Source organism: Pangasianodon hypophthalmus, chromosome 4 (assembly GCF_027358585.1).
Source record: "Pangasianodon hypophthalmus isolate fPanHyp1 chromosome 4, fPanHyp1.pri, whole genome shotgun sequence".
In the NCBI taxonomy this organism is placed as follows: domain Eukaryota; kingdom Metazoa; phylum Chordata; class Actinopteri; order Siluriformes; family Pangasiidae; genus Pangasianodon; species Pangasianodon hypophthalmus.
In genome coordinates, this window is record NC_069713.1 from 23,828,594 (window position 1) to 23,852,803 (window position 24,210).

Genomic DNA, 24,210 nt, shown 5'->3' on the forward strand with positions numbered 1-24,210 from the left:
TCATTTCTTCAGATGACTGGAGCATTTCATTACAAGAGGAAGGGCATATGCAGTACGTTTGAGGTCGTTATTAATTTATTGAATACATCAATTCAATAAATGTATGAGACACCAAATATTTGGAGTGACATTTTATTAATTGATAATATGTTAATCGAACAATGGCATTAAAATTCCAACCCAGTCTCAGAGAAAAAGTGTTCACATGCAGCTTATCTGCAGCAACTTTTGTACTTTGGCTTTGAATGTTCTAGCACAAGCATATGCTGCATAGCAACGTCACTCAAATGTTCTGCATGTCACATTCTGCACCAATGTAATTTAACTATGCTAACCTCTAGCAGTAAGCTATTTGAATAAGCTCAATATATAATAAATAATTTTACCTCTTTTTTAACATATTGAACATTGCCCACTAAACACAAACAGCGTTGCAAGACATGTGGTACAGTAACACATGCAAATAGTTTTTATCCTGCAAATTCTTTAGGATACTGAAAATACAGAGACGTTATGTGTTTTGACAATACTCATGTTACTGTATGGCGATACCATGTGATTTACAAACCCGTTTGTGTTTGCAGAGAAGAGGACAAGTCCCAGTAAGTCTAATCATACGTTGTGAAAAGCACAAACTTTACACATGAAATGGCAACACTCAACAATTTTTTTTTTAAAGTAAAAATATTTAGTACATATCGATTTTATTCAAGTGTATTGGTTAGCTTGGTGCAGAATGTGGCATACAGAGCATTCACGTGAAAGTCTGATTTGTAGTTATGCAACTTATGCTTGTGCCAAAATGTTGATATTTAACATATAGAAGGTGCTGAAGATAACACGTGCATGTGAACATTTTTTTTTTGTGACTGGGTTGTACAATTCACACCCTGTGGTATGAGGGGCGCTCAAAGCCAAAACTGAGTCATGAACTGTACGCATGATACACTTTAATCTTAAAAAGACTGAGAAGCGAGCACCTGTAAATGTTTTAATTTTCCCTAAAATTCATTTAAATCACTTTACAATTAAATTATTGTATAAACATGAGTGCTAACACAATACTAGAGATCATTGAATACTAGCTCTAAGAGATACTAGAGATCATTGAATTAATAAAAGACCTCTTTTGCATCCGCAGAAAAGGGCTGCACTCACACATTGCACGTTTAGTCACGTAAACGCAAATGCCATGCAATGATGTGCTGTGATGTGCAAATTTTCCAGACATATAATCCAGACTGCCAGGGATAACCCATGAGTCATTCATTCTGAGGAACTGTAGTGTTGGGAAAAAGCCTTAACTGGAGTTGTGACTGGCAAAATAAGACATTGGAAGGTATAGGATGATTTTGAAACATCTTTACAAGAAAAATGCTATTGCAAAAGTTGCGTCAACACATTCTGATTTCTGTTCCTCAATGACAGACTATAAAAAAAGTTTTTAAATGTCATTATTTTTATTGGACAGAAGCATATGCCCAGGTCCCCATAACGTCTCACACCTTAAAAAAAAAGGCCTGTTTTTTTAATTGGTGACTAATCAAAAATTGTACTCTGAAAACCATACCTTTCCCAACTCTAAGTCCTGTGGAACTTATTATTCTTATTATTTCACAACTCAAATGTTCAGAATATCTGATGTGACACAGTGAAAGCACTGAAATGAGTTGAAAGAAATTGACTAACAGTTGACCAAGCAGCCTACGAGTAAGAGGTCTAAGAGACTACTCTTCATGTATTTTAAAAAAAATATTAAATGAAAAAAAATCATGAAAAAAATCATGAAAAGAATCATGAAAAAAAAAAAAAAAAAAAAATATATATATATATATATATATATATACACTATATTACCAAAAGTATTCGGTCACCTGCCTTGACTCACATATGAACTTAAGTGCCATCCCATTCCTAACCCATAGGGTTCAATATGATGTCGGTCCACCTTTTGCAGCTATTACAGCTTCAACTCTTCTGGGAAGGCTGTCCACAAGGTTGAGGAGTGTGTTTATAGGAATTTTTGACCATTCTTCCAAAAGCGCATTGGTGAGGTCACACACTGATGTTGGTCGAGAAGGCCTGGCTCTCAGTCTCCGCTCTAATTCATCCCAAAGGTGTTCTATCGGGTTCAGGTCAGGACTCTGTGCAGGCCAGTCAAGTTCATCCACACCAGACTCTGTCATCCATGTCTTTATGGACCTTGCTTTGTGCACTGGTGCACAGTCATGTTGGAAGAGGAAGGGGCCCGCTCCAAACTGTTCCCACAAGGTTGGGAGCATGGAATTGTCCAAAATGTTTTGGTATCCTGAAGCATTCAAAGTTCCTTTCACTGGAACTAAGGGGCCAAGCCCAACTCCTGAAAAACAACCCTACACCATAATTCCTCCTCCACCAAATTTCACACTTGGCACAATGCAGTCCGAAATGTACCGTTCTCCTGGCAACCTCCAAACCCAGACTCGTCCATCAGATTGCCAGATGGAAAAACGTGATTCATCACTCCAGAGAACGCGTCTCCACTGCTCTGGAGTCCAGTGGCGGCGTGCTTTACACCACTGCATCCGACGCTTTGCATTGCACTTGGTGATGTGTGGCTTGGATGCAGCTGCTCGGCCATGGAAACCCATTCCATGAAGCTCTCTGCGTACTGTACTTGGGCTAATCTGAAGGTCACATGAAGTTTGGAGCTCTGTAGTAATTGACTGTGAAGAAAGTCGACGACCTCTTTGCACTATGCGCTTCAGCATCCGCTGACCCCTCTCCGTCAGTTTACGTGGCCTACCACTTCGTGGCTGAGTTGCTGTTGTTCCCAAACTCTTCCATTTTGTTATGATAAAGCTGACAGTTGACTGTGGAATATTTAGGAGCGAGGAAATTTCACGACTGGATTTGTTGCACAGGTGGCATCCTATGACAGTTCCACGCTGGAATTCACTGAGCTCCTGAGAGCGGCCCATTCTTTCACAAATGTTTGTAAAAACAGTCTGCATGCCTAAGTGCTTGATTTTATACACCTGTGGCCAGGCCAAGTGATTAGGACACCTGATTCTGATCATTTGGATGGGTGACCGAATACTTTTGGTAATATAGTGTATATATATATATATATATATATATATATATATATATATACATATATATATATATATATATATATATATATATATATATATTTTATTTTATTATTTTTTTTTTTCCTGTCTGTCCATTTGGCCTTGCTGTCTCAAACATCATCTGTGAACATAGCACAGGATAAATATTTATGCAAAATTACCTTCAGTACAAGAACTCCAATAATCTGCGTTGTGTTGTGTGGTCAGTTGTCCTAGTTGTCCTCATGATGTGTAGCCATTCTCCTTTATCATACTTTTTTTTATGATTCATTTAGAAATACTCCCAAAAGTGCAAGCATAGGCTGCTGTTGTAATGTTTGACCACTTCTGTTTAGGAATTTGTGTTATGAGTATTGTCAACTGCAGTCTAATGAGTAACCCAGATTTTCTGAGAAAGCCTTAGTAGAATTCAGAGTGCTGTAAGGAGTGTTGTGTTTTTAATGTCAGATCAACAAATTCCTGCTACAAGACGTCCACACTCTTGTGTGTTCCATAAATGCCACACCTAACAATTAGAATAAATGGCCAAAATATTTGTAGCAATTACAAAGTTGAGATATTTACTATTTTTTTAATGTAAATTGTCTGATTGTGACACCATCTTCTTCCATGTCTTTCTTTGAGATCTTCTCTTCCACTCTTTACTCTTATTTTGCCTATTTCCTTACAAGTACCTTGATTTTACGACTCTTGCATGCTTTTCCTGTTTTTTTGTTTTGTTTTGTTTTTCCGGGGGCATCCCTCTTGTGATTGTTCAAGATATATACGCAAGATTTGTACTTTTTGTTTTTTTTTGGTGGGGAAGTGCAGCTGTACAATGTTTTCTTTATCTTCCTTGCACTGAAGTTTGCATCTTTTGAACAAATTCTGCTGGCTGGCTGACTTTTTTTTTTTTAAAGGGCGTTGTTGTTCACTATATTGAACCATTTTTCAAGTCTGTTTCTCTTTGTTCATTTTCTAGTTTCTAATTGCTTACATTTTGGTCCCAAATACTGTACACAAAATCATGGTAGCTATGTCCATGTGGACACAGTTTTGCAACCTTGCAAGACAGAAGGTCTTAGTTTTCTTTTTATTTCCTTCCTGTACAACTTCCCGCACTCTCTCACCTCTTGACCTATTCTTTTTTTTAAGGGTTTTTTCAAATGTGAGGATGCAATAGCGTACATACCACAAAGTACACCTACAATTACAGACTTAACATATGATCATAATATCTAATAAATTGTAAGTTCATTAAAACACATTTAAATTGGTGAGGGGTCACACAGCTGGGGTCATATTACATGTCATATAGTATTACATGTACTGTAAGCCCCCAAAACACAGCAGGTCAAGTCAACAGATGACAAAAACACTACAGTGGGTCCTTTTTTAAATGCTCTAATAAAAATAAAGCAAACCATGATGCTCAAACATACAGTCAGCACCGGAATTATTGGCACTTTGGGTAATATAGGATAATAAAATAGATTATAAAAATGTCTTTGGGGTTACTTATTATCTTATGTAACTTAAGCTATTTAAAATAAATTAAATAATAAATATGCTCAAAGTGCAGACTTTCAGCTTTAACATGACAGTATTTACATCCGAATCAAGTGAATAGTGTAGGAACTATGGCACTTTTTTATGTCCCAACATAATGTAAAGTCAATGGCTGCGTGAAGTCTATAAACCAGTGACATCACCAGACGCTGAGTTTCTTCCCTGATGATGCTATTCCAGGCCTTAACTGCGGCTTTCTTCATTTCCTGCTTGTTGTTTTGCTTTCAGCAAGTGAAATGCATGCTCATTTGGATCCAGTTAAGATGATTGACTTAGCCATTACAGAACATTTCACTTCTTTGCCTCTTGGGTTGCTTTCAATGTATGCTTCGGGTCATTGTTCACCTGCAGTGTGAAGCAACTTCCAATGATTTCTGAAGCATTTGGCTGAATGTGATCAGATAATATAGTCCTATACACTTCAGAATTCATCCTGCTGATAAAAGTCACATCACCAATAAATACAAGAGAACCAGTTCCATTGGCAGTTTCCATGAGCAGTTCCTTCTCTTCTCCATACTCTTCTCTTTCTGAAGAGTTTTTCTTTTCTTCCATTTTCTTCTCTTTCACATTCTGGTACAAGTTGATCTTTGCCTCGTCTGTCTGTAGAATGTTGTTCCAGAACTGTTTAGAACGGATTTCTTTTTGATATTTTTGGCAAAAACAGGTCTTCCTGTTTTTGAGGCTTACCATCGGTACACATCTGTGTTTACTCTGGTGAAGACTTGTCCTAACTGTTGACTTTGACATAGATATGCCTTCCTCCTGGAGGGTGTTCTTGATCTGGGCAACTGTTGTGAAGGGTTTTTTTCTTCACCAGGGAAAGAATTCTTGTCATTCACCACAGCTGTTTTCATTGGTCTTTCGGGGCTTTCAGTGTTCCTGAGCTCACCAGTGCATTCTTCCTTTTTAAGAATGTACCATATAGCTGATTTGGCTACACTTAATGTTTTTACTGTCTCTTTGATGGGTTTGTTTTGGTTTTTCAGCCTAATGATGGTTTTCTTCACTGACAGTGTCAGCTCTTTGGACTTCATATTGAGAATTAATAGATTACAAAGAGAGTTAGCAGATTACAAATGCATATGCCACACCTGAAATAACTTCTAGACCTTTTACTTATTTATTTATTTATTTTACTTGTAAGTGAAATAATGAGGGAATAACATGCACCTGGCCATGGAATAGCTGAGCTGTTTTGAGCTGTCCCTTAAAAAGGGGGGAACCACACACAAATAAATGCTGTATTGGATGTAAATATCTTCAAATTAGATCTGAAAGTCTGCACTTTGAGCTTATATTCATTATTTAATTTCAACTCCAATATACTTTGATAGCTATAATAATTAACAATAACTTCAATATCAATATCCTTTTTAGCTATAATAATTAATAATAACTTCAATATCAATATCCTTATGTATCCTTTTTTTAACAAACCAACATGTCGCAATTACTGGCAGCCTTTCATGTAGTACTGTGTGTAACTTCCCTTTGCCAACATAACAGCACTTCTCCTATGCTCTGTGATTATATGTGAAAATACAGGAATTTAAGACAGTCCTCAACACAGTATTTCTCCAGTTTCTCCCAAATTCTAGGTCCCCTCATGTGGACTCTCCTCTTTATCTCATCGCACATGTTTTCAGTGGGGTTTAAGTCAGTGGACGGGCATGGCCATGCCAAAGGCTGTGGTTACTAAGCCATTTTCTGTGGATTTGGATGGATTTTTAGGATTATTGTCCCACTGGAACCAACCATGACTCAGCTTCTTGGCATTTAGCACAAAAATGTGGCAAGAAAAATGTAACTTAAAAGTAGTTAAAGAACAGTTATTTAATTGTGCATTACTGCATGAAACATTAACCAAAGAAAAAAAATCCACAGCTTAAGAGAGCACTGCAGCATGAGGCTGTTGTGGGTATGCTTACCTGCCAGGGTATTGCTCAGGTTAATATCTTATACATGGTACATATACATAATAATACAATACATAATTCAAATTAATGTATTATAGATGATAATATCCATAGTGCACTTCTGCTCCATCTGTAGTCAAAATAATGATAATATTATAGCTTTGTAGATATATTTTTCTTTTATTTCTCAACTTAAATTTTGATGATTGAAATTGATACTCTGAGTAATCACACTCGGTGTGTAACACAACATGTTTATTATCTTCTTCTCTATTGTGGATTATTATCAGAACTGCATTTTGTTTTTCATTTTCCTGCTTTTGGGTAGTAAAAAGACGTTAAGAAAAGCCATCAAATATTTTTTTAAGTTCAGTTCTAATGGGTTGGTGGATGGGTATATATTTTTTTAATCAAAGAATTGTCACATCTAGAAAATCAAGAAAAGTGCACTCCTTTCCGAGGCTTGCATAATATTGCCTTCCTCTTTCTCACCAGGCATGCAAACACTGCAGAGCAGAAGCTGGCACTCCAGTTAGGAAAGGTTGCTGTAGTCATTATACATAAAAATATGCATATCTTGCATAGAACTGTTTGTATATTGATGTCGTGACCATGTGGCACAAAGTATATATATTTTTTTCAATTCCTGTAGGATATAGCATGCAGTAAAAATAACTTACTTTTATTACCACTTTTTTACTGTCACAAGTTTATCTGTCTTCATGGAAAACTATTGTAGTTATCTAAGCCTGGTATTTTAGACTCAAAAAGTTCCACCATAACTAATTCTTTATGTGCTTTATGTACAGTAAATTATGTACATGCACATCATATAAAAACCACAAACACATTTTACAAGAGCAAACTTCACTCCAGGTTCAGAGACAATTTCACAATTTAAAGCTTGGTCTCTCATGCACTGATGTCAATTCAAGTCAATTCAATTTAATTCAGTTCAATTCAATGTACTTTACTGACATGACTGTTACTGCAGTTACTGGATTGCCAATGCATTAAAAAGACAAAGGCATTTTATACAAATAGCAATTACTGTATATGACTCAAATAGAGCAAAAAAAAATGCACACCAATAATCAGTCTGTGCAAAGGTCAAAGCAGTGTGTGCGTGTATGTGTGTCTCAGGCTGATACGTGCTGTGCTGCCAGAGCTTCAGTTACCTCTTTACTCTCCTAATAGAAAATGTCAACCTAATCAGAAAGAAATAAAGTTAAGTATAAATTTTGCACGTATAAACGACAAAAATGATTTAAAAAAAAAAATAAGGATATCTGTGGCACTGAAGAGTGCCATGGAATTTGCAAAGTCATTTCCCCACCCAAGGTCCCCCTTCCTTCATTTCTTGTAAGAGCAAACAGCTCTCATGATGCCAGCACTTTTTACCTTTTTTTCGCAAGGGGAAATGATGTGTAATTACACTTGTGTAATCATGTTCCACAGACCAAAGCTGAATGAGCATATTACCCTCAACTATCATAATTGTGTGTGTGTGTGTGTGTGTGTTTACAGCCACAAGGACCAGGACAGTAATATTTAACGTGAAAGGGTGTACAATGGACTCTTGCAACAAAGTATTAAAGATTAAAGATTGTTGAGATAAAGAGTTCCCTCCTAACATCTTTATCAAGTAGAGCATGCTTATGCTCCGTATCATTCTCACCTCTCTGTGCACACTTCAGAATGTCAGGCTTGTTCTTTCTACTACTTGGTAAGGCAAAATGTCTTTGTTTTAGGTGGTTAGGTGTTCACGTAGCAGGGTGAGATTTGGAGGGGGGATTCTTAAACAGAATTCACAATGCTTAAAATAAAACAAACAAAATAACATATTTGAGTAATGTAGATAACTTGTTTAGTTGGTAAATTGTTTATGTATTTTGTGTGGTTGTGTTATATAGTGTTATAGAGTTGGGTTATATAGATACAGATACAACATAAATCTTCATGTACTTTAAACAGCATGACATTTATTTAGTATTCAGCTATATAATCTTAGTTTTAAATCTCAGCTACATAATCTTGCTTTAGACTAGCAGGCTCAGTCTGTCTTTACTAAAAATATTTCAAGTGGAACTGTATTATCCACATTTACACAGGCAAATCTTAGACACTGTTTAAGAACTGTTTATTGTAGAGGGAGACACAATGGCGCAGTGGACAGTATTAGTGCCTTACAGCTGCAGGGTCTTGGTTTGATCCCACTGTCAGAACTATGCAAGTTGTCAGATTGGCCATGCTAAATTGCCCCTAGGTGTGTGTTCATGGTGCATGGCAATAGATTGGCATCCTGTTTTGGAGTGAATTCTCATGCCTTGTGCCCAGTGTTCCTGAGACCTTGATGCAACAGAAAATCTTTTGTCCTATCCTACTGAGATTGCAAGTTCGAATCCTGATGATGCCACAGCCATCCCTGGCCGCAAGTCTAGAGAGCAAAATTGGTCATGCTCTCTGGGTAGGAGGGATGGCACGCTCTCTCCCTGTCAGTCAGTGCGACACTAACCAACTACAGGCTCATATATGTGGAAGAGGGCTATAGAGCTTTCCACTATGCTACCCTGTGCAGCAGCATGAGCAGCAGTAGCATGCCTTCACATGTCTCAGCGGAAGCATGCTGTCTTGTGTTTGACTATTATAGTATATGATTTATAATTGCATTATCCGGTATCACCCAGAAGAGGATGGGCTCCTGTTGGAGTCTAGCTCCTCTCAAGGTTTCTTCACCAGGTTGTTTCAGGGAGTTTTTCCTTGCCACAGTAGCCCATGGTTTGCACTAAATCTAGGGATCTAAATATAAATCCATATCCAAATTTCTGTAAAGCTGCTTTGTGACAATGCCCATTATTACAAGTGCTATATAAATAAAATTCAGTTCAATTCAGTTGAATTGAATTGATAGGGGAGCACTGGCTAGTGGGTGGGAGTTGTCAAAATGACCAAACTAGGGAGAAAATTGGAAAAAAAAGAAGTTTGTTGCTTGAGGAATAATCTTAATGGTGTGTGGGCACATGTTCAGGGTTTGTCCTTGGCGACATTGGCAGCAGTCTAGGGTGCCCCCTATAGGAGGGCACCATTTCATCTGCATGACATGCCCAAAACCCAGAGCATTAATATGAAGTCGGGCCCCTGTTGCTGCTATAACAGAAGCAGTTTGGAACTAAGTAGTGAGTGTTGATATGTATATGCTACTTACTTCATGTTCTGGGAGCTTATGAAAACTACCACTTTGAAGCTAAGCTTTTCCATTATCTACATGTTTTAATTTTACAATAACTGCACTTACCAGGGCAGCTCTAGCAAAGGCAAAACTGACTTGTTGGAAAGGTGGCACCCTATGACAGCACAGCATTCAATACTACCCTTGCTGCTACTAGCATTTGTTTATGGAGAAGTCATGTAGTACTTAACACATATAATACACTGTAATATCTGTTTTCAGTTACTTACTTCACTGTTTATTCACCTTGCTTCTTTGCACTACATAAATTATAATGCGGTTTTTGCACTACTGTAGTTACATACATGCATATGTGTGTGCATATATATATATATATATATATATATAATATGAATGTATGTATATATTCATTTGTATATCCTGTTCATATTCCTGTTATATTCTTAACATGTCTTCACCGCTGTACACTGATTGTACATACATATATAGATCACATTTATCCCTATTTATAATACCTACTGCACCTCCTGTACATAAGTAATCCATTCCCCTGTACATATCACCCTCATAGCTATATATCCTTATTTGTAATTTATTGTAAATATGCCACTTATGCACTTCTGGTTAGATGCTAACTGCATTTCACTGGCTTTGTATATGTACTTTGAACAATGACAATAAAGTTGAATCTAATCTAATCTAATCTAATCTAATGAATGCATGCGTGATTTTAGGCACCTGTTAGCAGTGAGTGTAACAAAAAAAGCTAATCTTTTATTAGAAGGGGTGTCTACATACACAAAATGTCTGACATTTTGTGTCGCTAAGTAGTAGTATACCATCAGCATCCAGGTTGACAAATAATGTGATAATGTAGGCTGGATGGATGAAGGCCTTCTGCATGTGGGAGTTAGTCTCGCTTTGGTGGAATTTTAATAGAAATGTTGATTATCATGCAATAATTCTCCAACCTTCTCCATTCTACTAACTGCAACTTTGCTTACACTGCCTCAGGGTGATTCTGCCCAAATTGCCGATTTGTCCAGCAGGACACTCAGTCTGCTGGGCTGCAGTTGGACCCCAGAAAATAGAGCTGCACGCAACATGTAGCCAGCACCTGAGCACCCCCTCAAATGGCTTTATGCTCCCTGTGTACACAGGGTTTCAAATGATGCCTTATACAAATGCACCAAGCAAACGAAGTGAAATCCAGCAGCAAAGTCCATAAACCAAGCATGAGACAAAAAAAAAAAATAAATAGTCAGTAGAGAGATGAAGGCCAATCGGCAAAGTTTTGCATTGAATGAATGTCCATGAACTGCTTATATAGTGATAAATCAAGAAGCGTTTCAGAAGTGGGTGCAAGTGTCAGAGGTTATGCTATAACTCAAGTGTGACTTCTGCTGGCAGAGAGTGGAAAAGTCCACAGTTCAAGTAACTACAAGTTTTGCAGTGCATTATTCAAAATTAACAACTTAATTCAGCATCATAAGTTTAAAAGGTTTCCTAGACCATCACCCTCAAATCCTTTAGGAAAAGATTAAGTTTTTTGCTGTTAATTGCAATATGGTGTTGTATAAAAGCATGCGGCAATTAAAAATTATTTAGACTAATGCAATGTTATGAGAAGAACTAACAATATTGTAACAATATTGTAATTATATCAAGGCTGAAAGTAATGAATAGACCTAATGACCTGTAAGCATAGCAGATGAATGCTTGTGCAGCTTATCCTTTAAACCATGGGCACATTTTATTTACAGAAGAGCACACTGAATTAGCAAAAAAAAAAAAAAAAAAACCACTGGCATTATTATGTAATTTCACAAATCGTAATAATAAATTAAAATCATGATAAAATAGTCTAAACCCAATGCACACATCACCATGATTTAGTATCTCATGGCCACATTTAAATTTTAGCAACAATAAACTTTTGGTGCACAATGTAAAATACCCAAATTAAATATTTTTTAACCCCTGCATCAGATTTGACATCTTCTGCCACTGAACTTATAGTTCACTGTGAAAAATAATAGTATATGCTGGATCAAGTTCTGTTTCATACGTTGCCAAATAATGAAGATGCACCACTATTAGATCTTTATTTGAATACTTGCCATCTTCTCACTCATATAACATTTTAGTCTGTCTTTTTATTTGTTTATTTTTACTTTGTATCTTGCATTTATGTTACATCATACTGTAGTTGACTGCAATGAATAAAAACAAGCACAATCTGCTTTATCAGTCCTCGTTTTGCATCCCCCAATTTTTTTAGGCTTTAAAAGAAATGCTTAATTTTTAAAGCAGTGGTGTGTAAATCTTTACTCAAGAAAAATCTGTCACCATCAGAAGCGTGAACTGCATGCAAATAATATTTATAATCTGAATAAGCAGCTCAGACAATCAACTTTAGCTGATTATGACTTAGAATTCATAAAAACAACTGCCTGTGTAGCAACACTCTGAGTCAGATTGCTTTTACCTGTGGATATGATGAACTTAATCTGGCAACTTAAGTTGCAAACTCTGAAATATTAAGTGCTCTTTGTCATGGAAATGTGTGTATTTGCTATGTTGTTGCCCTAGCTCTTGCTACCTGCTCTACTGGACAATTCCAGGGTGTTTTGCAGAACCATCTGTCTTATAAGAAAGTGTGTGATTTCAGTGCCAGCTATACTGATGGGTCAGACCAAGAGTTCTATGGTATGCACTGTAGTCCTTTCTAGTGTCTGTATTATCTCTTCCTATAATCTTTTTTTTTAAATCATATTCTGCATTTGTTCCATGCTAAAATGATGATATAATATCATCAATATATCAATAGCATTTATAAATGGTGTACCACTGTATCTGCAGGTTCTTGTGATTTTGAGAAAGATGCTTGTGGATGGAAAGATATCAGTAAGAATGAATTTCGGTGGAGGCTTGAGAAGGCAAACATCAGCAGCATCCCGGGTGTGGACCATACCACTGGAACACCATGGGGTATAGACCTTTTATTAGCCATTACTTCATGTTTGTACAGAAACTAAATAGGTACTGAAGCAGCATATGTGTTATTGTCTTGTATAGGTCAGGTCATGCATGTAGAGGGTGAGAACCCTGTGTTTTTCTCAAAGGCAATTTTGGAGTTTTCCTTCCCTCAGCACACTGCACTTGGGTGCCAGATAAGGTACATGAAATAACACCACAGTTAAAACAATTATTGCATGTATGATAAGCCTTGTAATACAACAGTAGTACTAACCAACTAGTTTCTCACAATTTTAACTTAACTAAGGGTTTAATTTTTTCCTGGTATTCTGAGTGTAAGATCAGGATGCTAAGCCATGCTAAAAATGCCTCTTATTTTGTAGCTTTTGGTATCATCTTCATGATCCTCTTGGTATATCCTCTAATTTTGACCTAAGCCTGGACACTAATGGGTCGTCTGTGGTCTTGTGGGAGATTAAGCAGGGGCAGACTAATGGTTGGGTGAATACGACTGTGAGAATTGGAAATCGTCCAAAAGGATCCAAGGTATCCAGCGTTAATCATTTCTTGATCTCTTGATTTCTGTTTACTGTTGATTCCTGGTTTGCAGCTTACTTTTTGTCCAATATATTTGAGTTATCTTTGCTACATACATCTAGACATCAGCATTCTCAGTGGCTTTTTCTCTTACTCTCATTTACATGCATTCGTGTACAGCTGTTGTTTTCTATTGTTCCAACTTATATTGGACATCAAGATATAATGATGGATGACATTACATTGATGGGCTGTGCAGAAGGGGATATTCCTGCAGGCTCAGAGCAGCTCAGCTGTGACTTTGAGAGAAACACTTGTGGTTGGTACATAGACCAGTCTGCCAGTCTCACCTGGGAGCGGAAAAAACCCTCATTTGACAATCAGGGACCAGGACATGACCAGACAACTGGTTCTGGTAAAACAGCCTCATACATTTTGGCATTCAATTTACATATATATATATATATATATATATATATATATATATATATATATATATATATATATATATATATATATATGCATGTGTGTGTTTTTTTTAATGTACAGACTATAAAATACATGTTTTTTTTAAAGGTTATTATATGTTTGTTGCAACAAAAAAGAACTCTAATCCATCAGAGACAGCAAGACTAATCAGTTATCCCCAGCAAGCCAAATGTGTCAGCTTCTGGTATCATATCTATGGTGCCAGCATTGGTGAGTGATGATTATATGACATTAGCTCTATGCTTGCTAACATACAGCATGGAAATATATTTAATATTTTAATGGCTGTGTTGAAAACGAGGACTTGTCTTACTAAAACATGGCCCTAAGATTTTTCAGTATGCCTAATTAGGCCATCAAGATTAAAAGGTTTCCTCTGGGGTTCGCAGGCTCTCTCAGATTTATTTCTAAGAACACTAATGGGACAGAGACAGTCATGTGGACTAGGACCGGTACACAGGGTAACAAATGGCGCTTTGCAGACCTTAGCTTTGCCACCAATGATAGTCCAGTACAGGTACAGTATTGGAGTCTTAATATATATAATCACAGACAAAATATACAGTAAATTATAGTTTGAAATTGTGTGTGTGTGTGTGTGTGAAGTTCATCTTTGAGGCTATCTTAGGAGGCACTGATGGCAGTATTGCTCTAGATGAAGTGCAGGTCTGGAGCAGTGTAAATGGATCGTGTCCACCTGAGAGAGAATGTACATTCCAGAGCTCTCTGTGTGGCTTAGAACCTGACCCTGCAGCTGACTTCCCCTGGGTCAGAATCACAGGAATGCAGGCTGCTGGTTCTGCTAGCCCAAGCAAGGATCACACTCTTGGCACTGACCAAGGTGAGAAATTCAGCTTCATCCATAGTTCAACAGCAAGACTTATTTGATTGTTTCTACTTGTCGGGGCGGAATGACAAACTTCATGCTAAACAGTAACTTTAGGCACGAAAGAAGTCAGACTACACTGTGACAGGCAAGAGCCAGCTGTGAATCAATGACCAAGAGAGAGAGAGAGAGAGAGAGAGAGAAAGAGAGAGAGAGGGAGTAATAAAAATACACACATCAGAAGTGATCAGAAATTATTGTTCTCTACACTGTACTTTAGCCAGCTAGGTAGATTTAGTGGGCTAGCTCCCATCTACTGGCATTGAAGATGCACAGAGCCTAGTGTAAAACACCTAAACAGCAATGCGACATTGCAACTGTGACATTACTGCCAAGCAACCAAGAGGTTTTGCTGTTTCATTTGGTCCTCAGTAATTGTGACAGTCACACTTGTGTGTTGTCCTCATTATGCTTTTGTAGTATTGAAACAACAGTAAGAGCAACAGATACTTATATCCTCAGAGTTGCAAATACAGCATGAGCTATATCATGAAATGAATATTGCTGTACTAAATACTTTGTCAGTACACCATTGGTGTCATTACTATTTCAGCATACTTCTTAGTGTGCATTATGCAGTTTGCGATGCAGCCATTAATTCTCTCCGAATGTTTTTTTACTTGGCTTTCACAGCCTTGAAATGTACCCACACTGTGGAAAAATACGTAACACAGCCCACATTTTGAAATGTTCTTCCAAAGGATGTTTTTAATACATTATTCTACCGAGAGCAAATACAAAATCTTACATTAATGTTACTCTTATTAAGTAATACATTTTGCTTAATATAAGACATTTATTATAATTTCTGCTAATCCAAAATCTTCAAGTGTGTATTTCCACAAGCAGCAGCCCTGGCTAGTGGAAGCAGTGCAGTTAAATCAGCCACCGCAACAAGGCTCAGGTGTGACTTAAAAGAGAGAAAACAAACAAAAAAAAACCATAGACACAGCACTAACTGGGTCATAACAACATTAAAATACTTTACATTAGCACTTTTTAAGTGATAACAGCCAATATTTATGGAAACAGATACATAAACCTCCTCTATAAATGCCTGGGGATCATCCTGATGTACACTATATGGCCAAAAGTATGTGGATACATGAGTATCACACCCATATGTGCTTGTTTCCCATTCCAAAACCACGGTCATTAATATAGAGTTGGTACCCAGCCTCCACTCTTCTGGAAAGGCTGTCCACTAGATTTTGCAGCACGGCTGTGAGGATTCGTGTCCATTGAGGCATACTGGGTGAGGAGGCCTGGCACCAGTCAGTGTTCTAATTCATCCCAAAGGTGTTCAGTGGGGTTGAGGTCAGGGCTCTTTGCAGGCCACTCGAGTTCTTTCAATCCAACCTTAGAAAACTATGTTTTCATGGAGCTTGCTTTGTGCACAGGGGCATTGTCATGCTTTACAATGTTAAATGTTAAAGCATTCAAAGACATTCTGGACAATTGCTTCTAACTTTCTGGCAACAGTGTGGGGAAGACCCACATATGGGTCAGGTCTCCACATACTTCTGGCATATAGTGTGTATTAACAGTTTTATAATGCATTTATTCAGGTAAAAATGGTCTAAATATTATCTACATCATTTCCGTTTTCAATTTCAATTCATGAGATATTTTTTGTGCATATGTTTCATGTTCACTAGAAAACTGGTGCCTAATGTTTGAGCTTGTATTGTCTCAATTATTAATTGACAACACAAGAGACCTAAATTAAAGAATTTTGTTATAAATACAGAATGGTTCTTATTTATATTCCGTGTACTAAGGTTACTACCTGAGCGCGCAGCTGTGGGATCGGCCAAGTGGTAGTCAAAGTCGCATGGTGACACGTTTTTATGAGCCAAATCTTGAGAGCGAGGAATGCTGGATGTTCTGGTATCATATGAGTGGGAGAGATGTGGGTATGCTCAGTGTGTACCTGCATGAATCACACAACTCTCGAGTTACTCTTTGGAGCCGCAGTGGGGATCAGGGAGAACGGTGGAGACCTGGCCGAGCCACTGTAGTCACCCCTCTCAGCCCTTACCAGGTATATGTATACACAATCATTTGGCTAAACAACACAACTGGAGTATATCTAAAGACAGAGTATATGTAAAATAATATTTTGTTGTTCTCTGCACGCGTGATTAAGATTTGCTCAAATGGAGAAACATTAAATAGACTAGACTGCAATTATTACTTGCTGCTGTGCAGGACTGTACACTGGTGTGGACTTAATGAACAACTTAATGAACTTGACTTTGTAATCAGTAATTAAGTCATTTCAAAACAACATTCTGTGTAATAAACCCATTGGCTGTCATATAATTTTCATGATTGAAATAATGATACGATCAGTCATGAAGATTAAGCAGCCTTTTATTGGGAACAGCTGTGTAGATGCTATGGCCTATTTATCTGCTTGAAATATGACAACATAATAGTAATTTGAAAAGATACCTGATAAACTTGTAGATTAAGTGGAAGTTCAATGTATGCATGAGTTCCCATGGAATACTGTCCTGTTAAAAAGGTACGACATATCTTATTGAAATGTCATACATGAAGGAGGAAAAGTAAGAATATTTACTTTGTGTATCTAGAGAAAGAATTGTTGTATACTTACATTGTGTTAAGATGTAAGAAAGAATATGGGTCTGATAGAAATAATAAGGCATATTTTGTGGTTGTCTATCAGATCGTATTTGAAGCAGTGGCTGGGGAAGGTCAGGTTATGGACATTGCCATTGATGATCTGAGCGTATTGAATGGGCCTTGTCCACCTCACGGTATGAGCTCCTATTATATCCCTACTTCAGAAAATGCCAAAAGAACAACTCCAACAGTACTTTAGAAATATCTGACAATCTATTATTTTTCATTCCAAATAATGTATTAATACTAATGTACTACATTTATCATAATTTTTCACATTTCAATTTAATAATTTTTATAGCACAGTAAGCAAAAGGATAATTATATGAAATAAATTTGTTATAATATTTATGTTGATGTCATCAAACCCTGTTTGAGAGAGAGTGTGTGAGTGTGGGTGTGTGTTTCCCTCAGGGCTGTGTGATTTTGAGATGGACCTGTGTTACTGGGTAAACAGTGCTCTCAGCAACCATAGTGTAGCCTGGAGCTGGACTTCTGGAGTCAGTGCCTCTTTGTTTGCACCTCAGGTGGACCACACCACCAATTCAAACCTGGGTAAAAGGCTGTGCATAGATTCTCGTAGAATAACCAGCAGCCATGTCCTACACATACACCAGAGATAACACACTAAAGCAGGTTCTAAAGGTTTACGGCCTGCTCATACAGCGTTATCAGTCTCTCTAACAAAACCGGAATCTGACGGTTTATCCGTTCTGACAGTTTATCTGTTCTTCAGGACATTACATGGCCTTTGATACAAAGCACAGCACTTATGAGCAAATTGCTTATCTTCAGAGTGAGCTGATGCAGCCAACGGACCGTGCATGCCTGGAGTTCTGGTACCATATGGATATGTGGCATGCTATAGGTAAGCTTTGTGTATTTAAAAAAAACTGTGTTGTTATACATATACAGTATGGCATAGTATAGGTTATACTATGGCCAGTAATAACACTCTTTCTGATTGAGTGCATTAATTCCTTAAACCGGGGCATGTCTAAAGTAGATCCGCTCAAAACCCTAATCAAAGTTTTAAGTCAATCCTCCTTAAACATGGAAGATATTTAAAAAGCATCAATTATTATGCTGCCCCCGACGTTGCATGAGAAGCAATTCGAAAAGATGTGATCGGCTGGCTTCACGTGCCTCAGAGGAAGCACTTGTAAGGCTTTGCCCTCCCTGGTTGATAGCTGTCATGTGGATGAGAATTGGCCATGACTAAATTAGGGATCAATAGTGGTTTAGACTATGCTTATATGCTAGGCTATTAACTTTGCTTTCATGTTGCTAAATAAAAATAGAAGAAATGCCAGATTTTAAGATCACTTTAAATTAGGAGGAAAATCAGGCCTTAGAATTAACACTGAGAAATGCTCCATTCGTACTATATCAATTGCTGTTTAGCACAAAAACCTCCTCTCTATATACCCTTACATTTTGCTACATGATTTAAAGTAGTAAATAAGTAAGATTTATTTATTAAGCACATTTAAAACCAAAGTGTTGTACATCAAATAAATAAGAACAAGAAATAAAATAAAATAGCAGAACAACCAGACGGCAACAGAAGACTTTCTTTTGAAAAAATTGCAGGTGTCAGACTATCACCTATCACCAATGCGAGCATGTACGGGCAGGTTTAGTCATATCACACACCATATAGTATATGTCGCTTCAAAAATACCATAAAGAGATACATACAGTTTCTAAATGTTATAAGGATTAAAATACTTGGTCAATGCTACCATACGTAGCATTCAAATCATTGCAATTCGGACCACATGATTGCGCTAAACCTCAGAGTACCCAGGACAGGGCTCTACCTATTTCCCCTATAAACACTGACACAGACTGCCTCCTGACTCCCCCCTGCTGGTAATCCTACACAGCTCCAAACTACACCTTCCCCATAATTCACCAGTGACTCAATGAATATCCCCCATTTGTTCCCCATCTTTTTTAGCATGTACGTCTTTATGTTACATTTAACTGACCATCTACTTTTGTGCACTCATTATCTTGGTTATATATCTCTACAATTAGTATGCGATGCAACAAAACAATCCATAATTAATGCATTCTCAGAGGTCCTGCATCCTCACTATAGTAACCAAAACCCTTGATTAATCCTCAGCAATGTTCTTTATTCTGCAGAGAAACTCACACTAACAGTGTATGTGAATGAGTCAGGCATATTACACTTCCTGTGGAATCAGACTGGCACTCAGGGCAGAGTGTGGCACAAAATCACCCTGGATTATGAAGCATCAGAGCAATACCAGGTGTGCCACTGTTTACCTCTCACAAATCTCCAAAGCTGGCCTGCTTTAAGTTGATTTATCATCATCTGTTTTGGTTAATTATCCACAGCTTGTGTTTGAGGCCAAGCGGCCACCACATCATGGAGGGGTTATTGCCTTGGATGATATCTACATCAGAGAGAGTGTGAGCTGTGCAGATGTGATCACCACAACACTAGCCCCCACTACACATCCCACAACACCACCTGCATCCTCCATGGACTGCAGCTTTGAGGATGGTGAGGAACAAATGTGCATTTATAGCTAATTACTAGAGATGTGTCCAATATATAAACATATATAAAACCAGGATTAAGCTTCCCAGTGAGCTCCTGGCACTGATTATATTGATTATAAAGTAGGGTCCAATGTCTGACTCCAGCAACTTTTCCTCATTATAGAATATGTACTATATGTAGAATGAAGAATATGTAGAATATGTAGAATACAGTCAAAATGTCAAAATGTATTACATCACTGTACACTAATATGTTAAAAAGGTTGCATTGGCACCTCTTAGTTGTATTTACACCTATAATTATTTAGTCCATTTGACTGTTGTCTCACTTATTGGACTTAATATTATGTATAATAAAAGATTCTAGCATTCATAATAATTTAACACCTTTTCTACAATACATCCACCACTTTTCTGGCCTAACAAAAGTACTATTCAGATGGGTCAGATTTCCAGACATACAGTACTGTGCAAGTCTTAGGCACATGCAAAGAAATGCTGTAGAGCAAAGATGCCTTCAAAAGTAATGAAACTAAATGTTTCTACATTAAAAAACACTATAAAGAGCAGTAAACAGTAATAAATGAAACAAAGTCAATATTTGGTGTGACGATCCTTCGCTTTAAAAAAAAAAAAATAGTAGTCTCAGGTACAATGTGTGCAGTTTTATAAGGAAATGAGCTGTAAGTTTTACTGAGCATCTTGCAGAACCAGCCACAGTGCTGTTAAGTAATGATTGATTGATTGAAGTAATGAGGTCCACCATACATGCCCTGCTTGCTGCCCAAACAAATACATTCACTGAATGATGGGGAGCGTAACTACATCCTACATGCCTTTGTACTGGCCAGGGCCTTCCTCAGAACTGGACACACATTCCTGTCTATCAACCCAGAAGTGCTATCAATGAGCATTTTACATAGGTGGATCTCTCAACTCAATGTTTCAGAGAACTGAATTTACAGCAATTTTAAATGTCTTGTCTTTAAATAATATAACTCGCATGACAAACAAATCATTCTTGAATAAGAAGTATGAACTGTTAACATGTTTGAGTCAGTTTTTGATAAACAGTGGTAGTGGACTCTTGTGGGAACTTAGGTCTTGTGGACCTAATTGCCACTTACATTAGCAATGATGTGGAATTATTTAAAATGAAATGAAATGAATAAAATGAAAATTATTTTCACACAAAGCCATAATACCATTTCTGCCTTTAGGACTATGCAACTGGGTTCAGGAAAGTGGGGATGGATTTGACTGGACTCGTCAACAGGGTCTGCAGTTAGACACAAGCAACAAAGGACTGCTTTATGACCACACCATTGGAAATAAGCATGGTAACTGGAAAACAAGTCACACTTGTTATAAAATCTGCTCCAATTGTGTGTTTTATGTTGTTTAAAAAAATACGCTATTGCTATTCTTAAATATGTGTGCGTCACTTCTAGGTTTCTATTTGGCTCTGAATATGTCTGGAGACAAAGATGGTGAGACAGCAGTCCTTTCTGCCCCTGTAAATATCCAAGCCCCAACAATGTGTGTTGGATTCTGGTATTTCATGCAAGGACCATCAGTGGCAAAGCTGGACCTTGTGGTTAAGATGGTATATAAGAATAAGTATTTTTAGCTCTTAATGTATATCCTGGTTAATCTATTCACTTTATATCTCATTTCACAAGTGCATTGTTTTTAACTGGATTCCTGCTTTCTTCATTTTCATCTCAGAAAACAACAGAATTGGTTGTTTGGACTAGAAAAGGTTCAGAAGCTGCTGAGTGGCTGAAAGCACAAGTCACAGTCAACTTGGTGGACACACAGAGAGTAAGAGAGATCTCTTTATAATGGCTATGACTCAGTACAGTATGATTTATACACTCTATGTATGCACATCAGTGACAGTTGGTGCTGATATTAGATAGGAGGGCTAAAATCAAATCTACATATCAATAGCTTGACAGTGAAACTATTAAGGTTTAACAATGCAATATATCAAGTGGTCTCACTGATGGCATAATAAAAATGATATGTGGCGAACTATTACACACTTAAATGCTCCATTCGTGTTTTTTTTTTTTTTTTTTTATTATTTTTTATTTTGTGTGTGTGTGTGTTTCAAATCCATAATGCCCTGTTGGTGTACTGGATAACATGAACTTTCTCAATCTCTGATGACATGTTATAGATGTCAGCAACATGGGTAGAAAAATATCAACACTAAGAAAGATGAAACCTAGTGGAGCTTCTAACCGGTGCAATCAGCAGACATGACTTTCACTGACAGGCTACATGAACCTGGGCAAGAAAGAAATCAGCCCCAGCATTGCTGCTCCATACCATTCTGTGTGTTTTTCTTAAGATCATTGGCTGTGCTGTTGTACTAGGTTCCACAAAGTAATCCACCTTAAGACATTTAAGAGCAAATCAGTTTGATGACTATAAACTTATTGTGATGTATTTTTATTTTTGAAAACCAGAGAGAACTTAGCTCTGCTAATCTATTTATAACAGTCACCTCTACCACACATTTATATACTGACATACAGACAAAAAATATGACAACACTATCATTATCTTTTGCAGGTGAAATTCACTGGTAGTAGAAATACCAAAAGCAGTGGGTTCATAGCACTTGATGATGTGAGAGTGATCCCAGGTGCCTGTAAAGATCATAGTAAGTAATCTTCGTCCCTCTCTAACCCACTACCCTTTTCTGTTTGTATGCAGCACTCTGTATTTCAAATTTGTGAATTTGTGACAAAGTATAACCCTCATTTCAAGTAAAACAACCAGACCTAGTTTCACAAACATTACTACCCATCAGTATTGCTAACAGAACAAGTGGTTAAAGTGTTTTAATATGACATGTGGCTTTGTGTACAGGCCCATGTGGCTTTGAAAGTTCTTCCCTGTGTGGATTTGATCAGGATATAAGTGATATCACTCACTGGCTCCGTGTGAACGGCAGCACTGGCCATGTTGATCACACATACCGAACTCAAATGGGTCAGTCCCTTGCAATATGTATAATTAGTAATATCTTATTTATTACTCAAAAATACTTTTAAAATTATCTAACACTGGGTTTTTTTTGGCCTAAAAGGTCATTCAATGGCTGTTTTGGGAAAGGAGCTTCTGAAGCCAGAGACGACACACCTCCTGACTCCGGCATATAGTAAAACAACCGAGTCGTGTCTACAGTTCTGGTAAGCTAAGGTCATGTCAAATATGCATACATTTGAAATGCATATTTTTTGTGTTTTGAACAGAACACAAAATTTTTTTTTTTTTACATTTTCTCCCGAATTTGGATATTTGCTAAATCCCACCCAGTAGCCAGTTTTCCCCATCATATGACAGCTACCAACTGAGGAGGGTGAGGACTAACACGTTTCCTAACACACTCAGAAGAAAGCACTATCTGCCCGCTTCTGCATTCAGGAGCTCACACAGGCCCACAATTGTCTAGTGCCATTGTGATTGACAGGGGAAAGAGAGTAATGTCATCCTTCTGACCCATGTAATGTGGCCAATTTAGCTCCATTGGCTCCCAGCCATGGAAGGCTGTGGCATCATCAGGAACCGAAGTCGTGATCTGTTGACAATAGTGTGAACAATTTCCATCACTCTGGAGCCTGAACACCGAGTTTTTGACCATCAGAAATGCCCGATATAAAAAAAAAAGAAAAAAAAAAGGTAGGCTCCAGATCCACCTTAACCCTGACCAGGGTAAAGCAGATACTGAAGATGAATAAATAAAAAATTCAGTGCATACAAAAAAAAAAACAAACAAACACTGCATTCCTGTGTGCAAGACAATATAAGTAATATTTACTGATGTACGATAGACTCTCTTTCCCATATTCATTCACTGGTGTGCATAACATCGAAACCATGGAAATTGCGTAAACTGTTTCAGGTAGCATGTGCAGTCTGTGCATAGTCACATTAGGCTTTTGTCTGTGAATTTCACTGTGGCAATTTTTTTTTCCTTTTTTTTTTTGAATAGCCTTTTCCAGAAAATATCTAGATTTCAAAAGGGGAGAAGCATTCAATGCATGGACAAATTTTTAACTTTTACTAACCCAGCATGCTCAAAACCAAATGAAATATACACACCTTGTAGGTACTGGCTGTCTGCTGGATCTGGTGATTCTCTCTCAGTGCATGTTTACCTAAACGGAGAGCTGGGTCCTGCCCTGTGGTCTCTTTCTGGAGTGCCTTCTACAGGCTGGGAGGTGGCAGAGGTCACTGTATCTTCTCCAGCCAAATTCAGGGTGAATTCTCAAACCCAATTTCTCACAGGCAATTTCTTTAAATGGGCTATAATTCTGCTATTTTTTTTTATTTTGGCTT

General features: G+C 37.5%; 1 protein-coding gene across 2 annotated transcripts in view; it reads left to right on the forward strand.

The window, feature by feature from the left end:
- Positions 1 to 8,174: 8,174 nt before the first annotated feature.
- Positions 8,175 to 24,210, forward strand: part of si:ch211-106h4.4 (MAM and LDL-receptor class A domain-containing protein 2) — a 32,104-nt gene continuing 16,068 nt past the window's right edge. The window contains exons 1-22 of one of the 2 annotated variants that reach the window (XM_034303413.2): positions 8,175 to 8,309; positions 12,366 to 12,482; positions 12,636 to 12,764; positions 12,852 to 12,951; positions 13,136 to 13,298; positions 13,470 to 13,704; positions 13,866 to 13,988; positions 14,168 to 14,295; positions 14,385 to 14,619; positions 16,446 to 16,708; positions 17,360 to 17,450; positions 17,731 to 17,871; positions 18,053 to 18,184; positions 19,471 to 19,598; positions 19,687 to 19,855; positions 21,075 to 21,194; positions 21,306 to 21,460; positions 21,583 to 21,678; positions 22,438 to 22,528; positions 22,738 to 22,860; positions 22,958 to 23,060; positions 23,981 to 24,131. In XM_034303413.2, coding sequence (XP_034159304.2) covers positions 8,282 to 8,309; positions 12,366 to 12,482; positions 12,636 to 12,764; positions 12,852 to 12,951; positions 13,136 to 13,298; positions 13,470 to 13,704; positions 13,866 to 13,988; positions 14,168 to 14,295; positions 14,385 to 14,619; positions 16,446 to 16,708; positions 17,360 to 17,450; positions 17,731 to 17,871; positions 18,053 to 18,184; positions 19,471 to 19,598; positions 19,687 to 19,855; positions 21,075 to 21,194; positions 21,306 to 21,460; positions 21,583 to 21,678; positions 22,438 to 22,528; positions 22,738 to 22,860; positions 22,958 to 23,060; positions 23,981 to 24,131 — 3,021 coding nt within the window. In that variant the 5' untranslated portion in view covers positions 8,175 to 8,281. Of the gene's footprint in view, positions 8,310 to 12,365; positions 12,483 to 12,635; positions 12,765 to 12,851; positions 12,952 to 13,135; positions 13,299 to 13,469; positions 13,705 to 13,865; positions 13,989 to 14,167; positions 14,296 to 14,384; positions 14,620 to 16,445; positions 16,709 to 17,359; positions 17,451 to 17,730; positions 17,872 to 18,052; positions 18,185 to 19,470; positions 19,599 to 19,686; positions 19,856 to 21,074; positions 21,195 to 21,305; positions 21,461 to 21,582; positions 21,679 to 22,437; positions 22,529 to 22,737; positions 22,861 to 22,957; positions 23,061 to 23,980; positions 24,132 to 24,210 lie in introns of those variants that run through there. The other variant, XM_034303414.2, reaches the window with a different exon arrangement.